Raw genomic sequence first — 12,922 nt, forward strand, 5'->3', positions numbered from 1 at the left:
TTTTTTTTTAATTCCGAGTATACCTATATGTTATTATATGCACAAGGGTTCACTCCAATTGGTGCAATGATCTTAACTCTTTCTTTCAGAATCCAAATAATCACTGACTCAAGACCAAAATACAAATAAACACATTTAATATAACAAAAACAATATATATATACACTTCAAACAAATATTACATAATTAACTACAAATTAATTGGATCCAAGGCCTTTTAAAAATAAACTTACACTTAAGACTAGACTAAACACTTTGTTTTCACAATGACAAAATGTTCATAGCCAGTTTCTTTTCAATAGATATATGACTCTATTCTTCATTTTTACAGGATCCTTTCTCATCACTTATGTAACACACATTAATTCTTCCTGACTTAATTCTGTCTCTTTTCTTCAGTAGAAATAATAGTCAGATCTGGCGTCCTTAATACAGATGAAACTTCCTAATCAAAGTTTTCTCGAACTTCCTTTAGAACGTAAATAGCAAATTCTTTTTTTATTCATTAAATGTTTATTGACAGTCTTAACTCTTCTAATAAAAAAATACTTTCAGTTCTACGATTCCCTTTTTGGAATCTACTATAAATCTTTCAATTAGTGTTTCCTCCAATATTCCGTTTAAAACGCATATAGCAATATTTTCTTTTATTTATCCACATACTTATTCCACATTAAAACTTAATAGTTCCACGATTCCTTTTTTGGAATATACTATTAATTTTCCTCCGACCGTCATATAAAAAACTTATTAACTATTAACATTACTGGCTTAACGGGTGAAGCAAAAGCTTTTCATATTCCCGGCTATCTTAATAGAGACTGTGAGTTGAGAGAGTTTATGAGCTAATTGCTCGCCATGAGTGGGCTAGGAGATTAGTCCTCAGTGTTGGGGTTGAGGATGGCTTTAGGTCTTTTGTGCTTAGAATAGTCCATTGCATCATAGTCAGCAGCCAGTTGGATCAGTCTGTTAGGGAGCACAGTTGCTTTTGAGAAGGATTTGGTTGCTATAGTCTGCATGAAAGTATAAATATAGGGGATCTCCATGTCCCGGTGCAGTTGGATAGTTCGGATGAACCAGGATCATTCTAAGACACTTGTTCTGAATGCTTTGTAATTTGATAATATTCGAGTTTGAAGTATGGCTCCAGGCTGGTGAGGCGTAGGTGAGTATTGGACGAACCATCAGTTTGTATATGAGAAGTTTGATTCTGGTGCTCAGCTTGCTGTTTTTCTGTTAATTAACACGTTGACTGCCGTAATGTTAAAAAATTTTTTGATCCCCAGGCCAACTTCTTTTTGTTTTACAATTTGCTTAAAGTAACATAAAATAATCATATTTTATGATTTTTTATTTATTTCATGCAGCTAAATAGATTTTTTAAGTGCAAATCACGTGTGCACCGCGCGGCCTGAGAAGAATTTTTTTACTGCTGGGCCGAGCGGTGCACACGTGATTCGCACTTCACACAAGGTCAAACTTGGATATATATGACGCTTACGAACAGTTATATGTGTTGAGTGTTTTGTCCGGTGGAATAAATTTGTTATAGTGATAAATATTGTTATAAATTGCCCTAATATGGGAGACTACGAAAAAGAGCAACGTCATTTAGAAGCCTTGATAAATGAAGTTCTATCTGATGACGAACCATATGAATATTCTACGGAAAGTTACTACGGAAGTGATCTTAGTTCTGTGTCTTCAGATTCTGATTCTCTCATTGCTAGGAAGAGAATAAAAGTATCTACAACTGGTAATACCGAAGTTTTCGCTCCTAGTACATCTCAGTTTACTGCTGCTCATTCTGTAGACCAAACAATTGATGATGTTATAAGAAATTCCTCAGATGAAATACTTGGAAATGTGAATTCAACCGACCTACAATGGAATGAAATTACAGGTGATAAACTAAAACATTTTCAGTTTGTGGATAATAATTTTGGAATAAAACAAAATGTTATTGAAGAAATGCATGATAAACAGCCTGTAGACTTCTTTTTTATGTTTGTTGATGAAGGACTGCTGGACCTAATGGTGCAAGAAACTAACAGATACGCTCTTCAAAAACTCAGTAAGAGAAGTTTACCAAAAGCAAGGATAAGAAAGTGGAAAAACACAAATCCCAATGAAATGAAGATATTTTTGGGTCTGCAAATTTGGTTCGGTTTAGTGCAGATGCCAAAATTAGAGTGTTATTGGTCGAATAACATCCTCTATTCTACAGAAATCAAACAAGTTATGTCAAGGAATCGGTTCGATCTTCTTCTCAGTAACTGGCACTTCACAGACAACGAGGGTCGAAATACTTCTGAAAGACTTTATAAAATTACACCTCTCATAAATCATATAAGAAAAAATTTCCAGAAAATAATGACGCCTTCGAGTAATATTTGCGTTGATGAAACTTTAGTTCCTTTCCGAGGTCGTATTGCCTTTCGACAGTACATCAAGAATAAACGACACAAATTTGGCATAAAACTATTCAAATTGTGTATTGAAGATGGATATACATATGATTTCAAGATATACTGCGGCGCAGAAAAGACCAATGCTACTAATAGTGTTCCAACTTCAATTGTTATGGGACTTTGTGAGAATCTTCTTGACCATGGACGCACAATATTTGTAGATAATTATTATACCAGTATTGAATTAGCGCACAAACTTTTGAATAGACAAACACACCTTGTAGGCACTTTGAGAAAAAATCGAAAGGGAATTCCACAGGATGTTACCCAGAAGAAATTGAAAAAGGGTGAAATAATTGGTAAAGAAAGTGACACAGGGGTGGTGGTAATAAAATGGTGCGATAAACGTGAAGTGCTTATGTTATCAACAAAACACACAAACAAAATGAAATCCCTTACAGCAAGAAATGGTAATGAAGTGCAAAAGCCGGAAGCTATTATGGACTATAACAAAAGCAAAAGTTTTATTGATCTATCTGATCAAATAAAAGCCTATGCTTCTTGTCTTCGAAGAAGTGTGAAATGGTATCGAAAACTTGCAGTTGAAATTATTTTAGGTTCTGCTGTGGTGAACGCTTTTATAGTATATAAGCGAGTTACTGATAAAAACATTAGCATCACAGAATTTAGAGAAAAAATCGCAAAAGAGTTATTAGGAATTACACCAAAGGAAAATAATGTCGCTTCGACTTCAGACAAGGAAAAACATATTTTAGAAGAGGTTGGTACCAGTAATAGGAGAAGATGTACATCTTGCTACAAAAAGTTAACCGAAGAACATAATAGAAAATATGCAACATCTAAGGCGACACAAACACGGTGGAAATGTGTTCAGTGCAAAAAATTTTACTGTGTTCGTTGTTTTACTATTGTGCATAACTGTAGTTTGTAATTGTAATAATTTCACCTAATTATTTTTTTCATATCAATTTGTCTATTATTTGACATTTTTTTGTTTATTAGTTTTTCAATTGTTTAGAAGAAAAATTTATGATTTGTAACATTTCTAATGACATATATTATAAATAAATATTTAGCACCATTGTTATTGTTTTATTCAACATTAGAAATTGGCCTAAATCAGGTAAAAATAAAACCCCTATAATAGGTCGTGTAGTTGAAATTCTACTGTGCTAACCATATAAACCTGTTTACCAGGCCCCACATTTCCATTACCCATAAGCATTTCATTTAGATACGAATCACGGGTGAACTACACGGCCTGAAAGAAAAATCTTTATGCGAATCAAATATGATTCACGCAACGCATTGAACAAATGTAGTGTGAATCGTATTTGATTCATACGGCGGTCAACGTGTTAACAGGTAGAGCTGAGCTATGGTTTTTGATGTGTTTGCACAGAGAGTCTTGATATGGGAGTTGAAAGTCAGTTTTCTGTCCAGTACTACACCAAGATATTTGATCTCTGTTTTCCACTGAATTTTTGTGTTAAATAGGAGAATATCTTCTTTAGGAAGCACTGATCTTCTAGAGAAGAGGACGGCTACGCTCTTCAGAGGATTCACCAGGAGTCGCCATTTGGCAAAATATTGTTCAATTTGCAGCATAAAAAACTTAAGTTCCTCCGAACCTAAATATCTGCCGGCCTGTGTTCTAAATTCCTTCCGAACGCTCTCTTTTACAGATACCGAACGCTTTCCTTGTCAGCTGTCAATCACACATCAAACCTCTCAGCGAGCATGCGCACTCCGTGGCAAGCGAGAAACTAAGTACTGTATAATGGCTGACATGTTGTCTCCGTTAGCAACAAGAGAATGTCCTTATAAAACACAAAACTTAATATTTTCAATTATAATAAAATTCCTGTAAGTAATACAAATATCAAATCCAGTAAGCACATCAATTTTTTAACTTCTTTACTTATCACTTTGGACAAAACAATTCCATAACGGGCACATCGCAAGTGCCGACAATGCGTGTTATGAAAACAAAACTAATAAACATACTGACATAAACAATTCGTAAAAATATTCAGAATTTTAATTATGATTATTTTTACAACATAACCTTTCAGTGAATTTTCGTTCGGCCTACTTCAGTTGTGTGTGTGTAATATTTTTAGAAATGGAAGGAAATAACGTACATTACCGGCATATTTTGCTTTTTTATTTCAGAAAAGGCAAAAAAGATGCGGAGGCCCATAAAAAAATATGCAGCATATATGAGGATGGTGCTTTAATAGAACGCGTATGCCAAAATTGGTTTGCCAAATTCCATTCTGGAGATTTCGACATCAGTGATGTGCCTCGCGCCGGTCGCCCGACTGAGGTTGTTCAAGTGTTGTGAAGGATATCGTCAACAAAAATCAGTCACAAACAGTGCGGGAGATTGCTGCAGTACTGAATATATCCCATACAAGCATTGAAAACTATTTGCACAAGCTGGGATATGTTTCAAAACTCAATGTTTGGGTGCCGCGTGAATTGACCGAGGCCAATATGACTGCTTGCATATCCATCTGTGATTCGCTGTGATGTCACCAAGAAAACGACCCATTTTTGAAGGATGATTATGGGAGATGAAAAATGGATCGTGTATGATGACGTGGTATGTAAAAAGATCATGGGGGAACAAGAGCGAACTGCCACAAACAACCTCGAAAGTGGGATTGCATCCAAAGAAGATCATGCTCTCTGTGTGGCGGGATTATAAAGTTGTCGTCCACCAAGGTGTTACCGTCAGGCAGAACGATTGATTCAACTGTCTATTGCTCACAGTTAACACGAATGGCACATGCAATTAGCACAAAACATCCTGAATTGGCAAATCGGAAGGGAGTCGCCTTTCACCATGACAATGCCAGTTATCGTGGTGAAAGGTTGTTATCTGGGTTGTTAACATTGTTAACAACCCAGAGTAAATTGTTACATCTTGGCTAGGATGTTTTGCCGCATCCTCCGTATTCACTGGACCTGGCACCTTCTGATTACCACTTATTCCGATCGTTGCAGAATTCTCTGAACAAGAAAACCTTCGCTAATGAGGAGGCTGTCAAAAGACGCCTGGATCAGTTTTTTGCCAGTAAACCTCAGGAGTTTTATGAACACGGCATAATGAAGTTGGTGGACAGATGGCAAGAGGTCATTGATAAGAGGGTCAATATATAACTGACTAGTATGTATTATATATATTAAATTAAATGTGTTTCATTCCACTTTGAAAAAGTGAACGAACTTATTTGCCAACCCAATATAAAGACAAATTATTCTGGGATCCATTTACAATCTCTGAATTGAGAGATGCCTTGGAGAGACTAGATATAAATAAATCATGTGAACAAGATAACATACAAGGAATTATGATCAAGCATCTTCCTCCCCCTAGCGGTAGATTAGCTACTTTGCCTATACAACAATAGCCTAAAACAAGAAAAAGCTCCAAAAGACTGGAAAATAGCCACAATCGTACCAATTTTAAAGCCTAACAAACCTCAAGACCAACCAGGAAGTTATCAACTAATTTCACTGCCTTCAATTCTAGGCAAATTCATGAAAAAAATGATACTCCAATGTTTGAATTACTATCCTAAACAAAAATAGTATACTACCACATTTTCAGACTGCCTTTAGAAGAAATCACTCAACAACTGATCAACTTTTCTACTTAACCCAGTCAATTCAAGATAACTTCCAGATCAAACCTACTAAATCCACCATTGCAGCGTTAATAGATTTCAGCAATGCCTTTGAAAAGGTGTGGAGACAGAAACTCTTTTCCAAACTTTGTCATATTAGAATAGAAGGGGAAATTCTAAACTGGATTTATGACTTTCTAAGAAATAGAACAATTCAAATTAGAATAAATAATACCTTTTCCAAGAAAGTGAAAATAAGACAGGGATTCCCTCAAGGCAGCATTTTAAGCCCACTCCTTTTTTCCATTTACTTAAACAACTTAGACAAAAATAAAAATAAAGAAAAAAAACAAAGATAGCAACTTAGAAACATCAGCAGGTCAGTTAAAGCCATTGAAAGTGTAAAACCAAACAATCAAAATTAATCCTACTAAATCAGAAATTTGTATATTTGCCACCTCAGAAAGTGGAGAGCAAAGATTATGCTAACAACCAACTAATTACATTTGATGAAAACCCCAAATAAGCTTCAATAAACATATCAACAATGTTGCAGTCAAAGCAAAAAGAAGATTAAATATCATGAAAAGTATCTCTGGTATAGAGTGGGGAGCCAATGTTAAAACCTTAACAGTCACATACACCTCTATTATCCGACCTATAATGAAATATGCTTTGCCCATCTAAATGCAAACATCACAAACCAGTTTAGACAAGCATATAAAAATTCAGAAAAATGCAGCTAGAATCACATGTGGACTAAGGAATACAACTCCTAATAATAATAATAATAATAATACAACTCCTCAAAAATAGCAGAATTCAAATCCAACCTTGTTCCTTTAAAAATTAGGTGGCAAGAAAATCTTACTACTAAATTTGTAGAAAAAAAGAGCTAACCTTGCACATCATAGAACAAGTAAACTTTTTAAAAAGTGGCAACCAACAAACAGAATAAAGAAAAAATCAACAATGCATAAAATCATGGAAAATAAAATTCCATTGGATTGTTCAAATAAAATAGTCAACTACCCAGCATTTCTTCCAAATCAAGACAGGAAAAATATAGTTATTAATTTTGAAATAGGGAAACATGAGAATAAAAGCTAGAAACCTCTGAAATCTTGAGATCATTAGCTCTTTTAAAAATAATGAAATATGGATGTGACTCAATAAAGATGTATACAGATGGCTCCAAAAATTCAAATGGCAATTCTGGGAGTAACATACTCATATATAGTTCTCAAAATATAGAACTAAAAACAACCAACTATAATAGGATGCAACTTATACCATGCAGAATTAATAGCCATTAACACAGCACTGCAACATTTGGATAAAAAAAAACAAAGGAATTTATATTTTTTACAGATTCCTTAGAAGCTCCTCAAGCTATTAAGAACTGCTACTAACCATCAAGAAATGCTTAGAGACATATCAAAAAACATAAACAAAGTACATAAGGATTCCAAAATAATTTTCCAATGGATTCCATCCCATGTGGGATTAAAGAGAAATGAAACTGCAGATGAAGTAGCAAAATTAGCTGCAACATCAAGTAATACCACAGATTTTGATCTTTTTAAAACTACTGAAAAAGAAAACATAAAAAGAATGATTCTCCAGGACATGACTCACCACCACTGGTATTCAGCAGAAAAACCAGGAGCTACAATCAACTCCAAGTTTAATCACTGTGCCATTACCATGATCTCTTGCCTCAAGACTGGCCATGTAAGACCAATGAAGTTTAGCAATGGCATAAAAGTTCCCATCTGCAAAATCTCTAACACTGAGGAAGCATCACCACTGCATTTACTAACTTGTATGAATATTTCTAAATGTGAACTTTATAACAATCTAGAAAAGGTGCAGTATAAAATACACGAATTTCATCTATGATCTGGTGTAATAATACCACGAGATAATAAAAAAAAAATAAATAATAAAAAAATTATCATGTATAAATGAATTTTAAAAAATTAATCAAGTAAATTTATAATGTTGTTTCATGTTACAATTTAAACACATAATTATTGCAAATGCTTCCTGGACCAAAAAGATTTTTTAGTATAAAATTAGTACATTTAGAAGTAATGAACAAAAATACCTTATTTAGAAAAATAAGCACCATCACAACTAATAACCTTTTTCTAACATGATACAAGTTTAGAAATGTTATTCCTTATAAAAATCATGACTTTAGAAGCAAAAAAAAATGCAGTGAATTGAACTTCAAATGAATAAACTTTCAATTAACTAACCCTTGAATGTGTGTCGTACAACACCATGTAATCATATAGTTCTGTAAATTAAAGATATCAAGAAATTATATACTTGGTTTAATCCTTTATCCAAGTGTAAGCAAACAAAGTGTGCACCTGAAGTATTTTTCAGGACTGGAGCAACTTGTATAAAGAAGCTAAGACTTCACATCACTTGCCTCAGTATCCCATATTGCAAAACATATCTCCTTGCAGACATGTATAATGCTGTGCATTATGGGAAGGGTCACTATCCTATGCTATGCATAAAGTTTTACAGAAAAACAAATCCATATGGGCAAGCTCTTTCCATCATCATCAACAAATATATTATGTACCATATTTAAGAATGATGAAATTAAAATGAAAAAAAAAAAAAAAAAAGAACTTCCAATCCTATTTCATCAGTTCTTCCAAAATGACTACTCAAAGAAGTTACTAAAGAAACTTATTTTCAAATGACCCCTGCGTTAACTCTGAAATTAATTACAAAGGCATAATCTCCTTACCATATGTTAGCAACACATCAAGAAACATAGTCCAATTATTAAAATCAATCAATGTCAAGTGGCTTTTAAAACCAATAACACTTGAAGACAGCATTCTAGGGTATACAAAATTCCTTGTTCTTCTGGAAAGGTGTATGTGGGTCTAACTGGGATAAGTTTAGAAATCCATAAAAAAGAACATGCAGGCAATGTTGAAAATAAGAGAGAAGAAAAAAGCAGTCGTAGCAAACATCCTCACAAAACATTGCACAGCAGACCAGCATGCTTCATCCATGCCTTACTTAGAAGAGAATACTTTCATCAGATTGTTCAAGGAATCTTCCTAGATCATTTGCCCACATGAACATTAAATAGAAACCATGGACTTATACTTCATGACATCTGGAAGTCATTATTAGTGTTATGTACCATTCACAACCTCTGTTATGCCAGCAATCACATACATCAGGCACATCATGTGAAGTCTGTACATTGTTGTACAGACTTCACATGATGTGCCTAATATGCTTGATTAAATTATCAATCCAGTATTTTTCAAATTATAGAAATAATGTCTGTTGGAAATGTTTGAGATATTTTGTTTGTGTCAAGTATCTTTCTGAAAATGGTGTCAGTCATACAGACAATGAAACATGCCAGAGCAGCATTTAGTTTTAATCATTAAAAGGTGCATGAGTCAAACCTGGCTAATTATTCATAGTTAATTAAAAAAAAAAACACATCTAACACTGTTTTGGTCAATGGATTCTTAAATCATTCATATTTTAACAGAAATTAAAACAAATGTTCCATTTAACATACCTGATAATGGCTCTTAATACTGATTGCATTTGGGCCAAGTCAGAAGAATCCCCACTGTGAGATGGTGAATTTCCTAAAGTTGCTTCTTCAGTAACCAAACTAGGACTCAATGCTGATGTATTTCTGTGCTGTTTTAAGCAAGCTTTACTTGTTAAGCATCCTGGCCAAGAATAATCACCATCATCATTTTGTAGCACCTGGGTATCGCTTAATATACTTAAAAAACATTCTTGACATGATGATGATGATAAAGATTTCGTTAGTGACACACCTTCAGATGAATCAACAAGACGAGGAATTTTGGATGGTGGTTCTTCATTCTCCTTCCAAGCATTCTGCTCATTTGATATACCCAGAAATTTAAACAAAGCAGTATCTAAGTGATTATTCAAAGCTATATTTTCTTCTTTACTCGAAATTTCTTTTGTTACAGTATTTTCACATGGTGTACTTTCCAAAGAACCAAGTCCAGAGTCTAACACATTACAAGTAACTGGATGAAAATCATGATTCAATGATGTAGAATTTTTCTTGTGTGTTTCATCTGGTATCAACCACAACTCATTACCACTCTTGTCTAGCATTGTTCTCTATAAAACAAAACAATAAAAAAAAGACTAAGAAACTAAATAGTGCATCATAATGCATTGTTTTGAAAATTCATGACTTTAATAAAGATTAATATCAATGTCAATATCAAATATTAGTTTCAAAGTTTATTAAAAATTTCTTCTCAGTAAGAGATAAAATTTGCAAAAGAAAGGCAATTTTAAATTACCTTTACCTCAAGAAATACAGAGAGAAATGAGTGAGCATTTTTATAGGATGGAAAGATATCAGCTACCAAAAGAAGTGGATAAATAGAAATCAAAGGGAGAGAGAGAGAGAGAAAGGACTAGCAAGATTAAAAGATCAAATGAAGCCTGTAGAGGTAAATGTCTAATCCTTGATGATAAGCAGAAGAAGAACTATAGAAAATGATGATTTGGCTAAAAAAAAGCAATTACAGAAATTTGATTATAATTTTGGCATTTTTAGCACTTCATAGAATTATAAGTGAAAAATATTCCACAAAATATAAGCCATTCTTATGATAAAAAAAAACAGAAAAAGGCTTAAAAATTTTTTATTATAACCACAGAATTTTTGGTCGTCTTATGCAACAAGCATGATGCCAGTGATCTGAATTTGAGTACAAAGTGAAAATTTAATTTAGAATTATGCATTACTTCCATGTCTCCATAGAATCTGAAGACTCATCGCAGGAAGTTGAACACTCACAAACCACAATAACTATCATATCTTGCCTTGAAGACATTAAATATTGGAGCAATTATCACCCACTCTGGCAATGCATTCCACTTGTTCATCAATCACCATGCAAAAATTCTCCTTTTCACTTCATTAATCACATGACCTTTATACAATTTCCAGGGATGACCTCTTGTTCTTGCATCACCCATTCTCCTATGTAATAATTTTCATGTATCTATTTCGAAGGCTCCTCTCACCAACTCATACATCTCAATCAAATCACACCTCCACCTTCTCCTAATTGACAAGCCCTGAAGATCGCATTCTCACAATCTCAATATTCCTCATATTTGATATTCCAGAGCCTTGAGACAATCTTAGTTATTTGTCTCTTCACTTTCTCAAATGTTTTCTTATTGCCAATATAGCCCAGTAACTAGATCTGTGCAGAGAAATCTAAATGAGGCTTAATTAGTGCCTTATACAGTGAAACTATCATCTCCTTACGCATGTCAGCATTCTTCACATTTAGCAGCAATTTTCTGGGTAACACTTACAACTTTTGCAATGTGTTTCCCAAACTTCAAGATCTCCAGACCTCCACTCAGTACTAAACTCATTGAAATACATACAGCTGCTGCACAACATCCCTTCACAGTTCACCTAGAAACAAACAGAACAAGTTCCTTTTCCTTCATCCCTGCAACTGCTGCTCGATGACTTTAAATTGTATTCCTTGGGAAACACAGCAGTCTCCCACCTGCTGTGTTTCCCAAGGAATACAATTCAAAGTCATTCAAATCAAATGTAAACAATTTCCTCCTTTCCCAACCCACCACCCATACACAGTACTAATGTACTATAAGTTGACTAACCAACCTCCTGTGTATGGGCTCAACACAAAAAAAAAAAAAAAAAAAAAAAAAAAAAAAAAAAAAAAAAAAGATCCCTTGCCTAATTCACCTCCTGAAGCAAAGTTCCTCCAATATTGTAAACTTCATTCCATCTTCTCTAGCTAAACTGCATAACTTGATACTTAATAACACTGAAATGACATCCCCATTCTTTAGCTCAAAGCAACAACTTATTCAAATCATCTTGTAACAACAACACATCAGAACTTTCTGACAATTTCTCTTCCTTATTTAGCATCATCAGCAAACAAACGAATATCTCTTTTCACACCATGAACTGTATCATTGATATAAGTTAAACAACAGTGATATAATAACTTACCCTTGTTCTGTTGTGTTATCATAACAGAACACTGGTATCCCACACATCACCTTCCTTTTTTTTAAGGCCATTGCAACTCCATTCACAACTTGCTGGCTCTTATCAGTCAATCATTGCTGTAGCCAAGTTACAAATGACTATCCATTCCCATTCTGCTCAATTTCAACATTAGTTTATTAAGTAGTACTCGATCAAATCATCATCAGTACCATGGATCAAATGAGCGTTGGTGTCTGATGCTTGATTCACCAATCTTTGTCATTTCTCTCTCTGTGTGCATCCACTGCTAGGTGATTCAAATCCTGTACTCTTTTTACATCACTCCTTCACATCATCTACTCATTCTCACTTTGGCCATCCTCTTCTGTTTATACCATCCATTGTACCAAGCAGCAAGGTTTTGATCTTTCTACTATTGTCCAGATATGTCCAAAAAGCATTAGTTTTCTTCAAATTAATTTTTGCATTAATTCTCTTTCCAGTTTACTTTGCTATACAATTCGTTTGTTACCTTTAGCAAAGATTCAATTCACTGAATCTTTCTATAACATGTTCTTTCAAAAGCAAATATTTGTCTCAGTTTCTTTGACCATTACTCTTGTCTCACAACTAAAGAGAGCACTTATGAATATGCATGTTTCCAGCAATCCCAGCTTTATAGAAAGGCTCACTGATTTATTTTTCATACATTGTCCATTTCCTGTAGGTTAATTTTTTTTTTTTTTTTTTTTTTTTTTTTTTTTTTTTTTTGTGATTCAAGATCTTATTTCTCTTTTACAGGCTAAATTATA

The 12,922-nt window shown here is 33.9% G+C and overlaps 1 protein-coding gene across 2 annotated transcripts in view; it reads right to left on the reverse strand.

The window, feature by feature from the left end:
* The window catches only part of NFAT (nuclear factor of activated T cells 3), a 317,259-nt gene that overhangs the window by 281,828 nt on the left and 22,509 nt on the right, over positions 1-12,922 (reverse strand). For both annotated transcript variants that reach the window (XM_090396732.1, XM_090396722.1), the window contains exon 2: positions 9,642-10,231. In XM_090396732.1, the coding sequence (XP_090252858.1) occupies positions 9,642-10,225 (584 nt within the window). In that variant the 5' untranslated portion in view covers positions 10,226-10,231. The remainder of the gene's footprint in view (positions 1-9,641; positions 10,232-12,922) is intronic.

Source organism: Typopeltis vanoorti, chromosome 1 (genome assembly GCF_054136105.1).
Source record: "Typopeltis vanoorti isolate ZY-2024b chromosome 1, IOZ_Tvanoo_1.0, whole genome shotgun sequence".
Classification (NCBI taxonomy): Eukaryota; Metazoa; Arthropoda; class Arachnida; order Uropygi; family Thelyphonidae; genus Typopeltis; species Typopeltis vanoorti.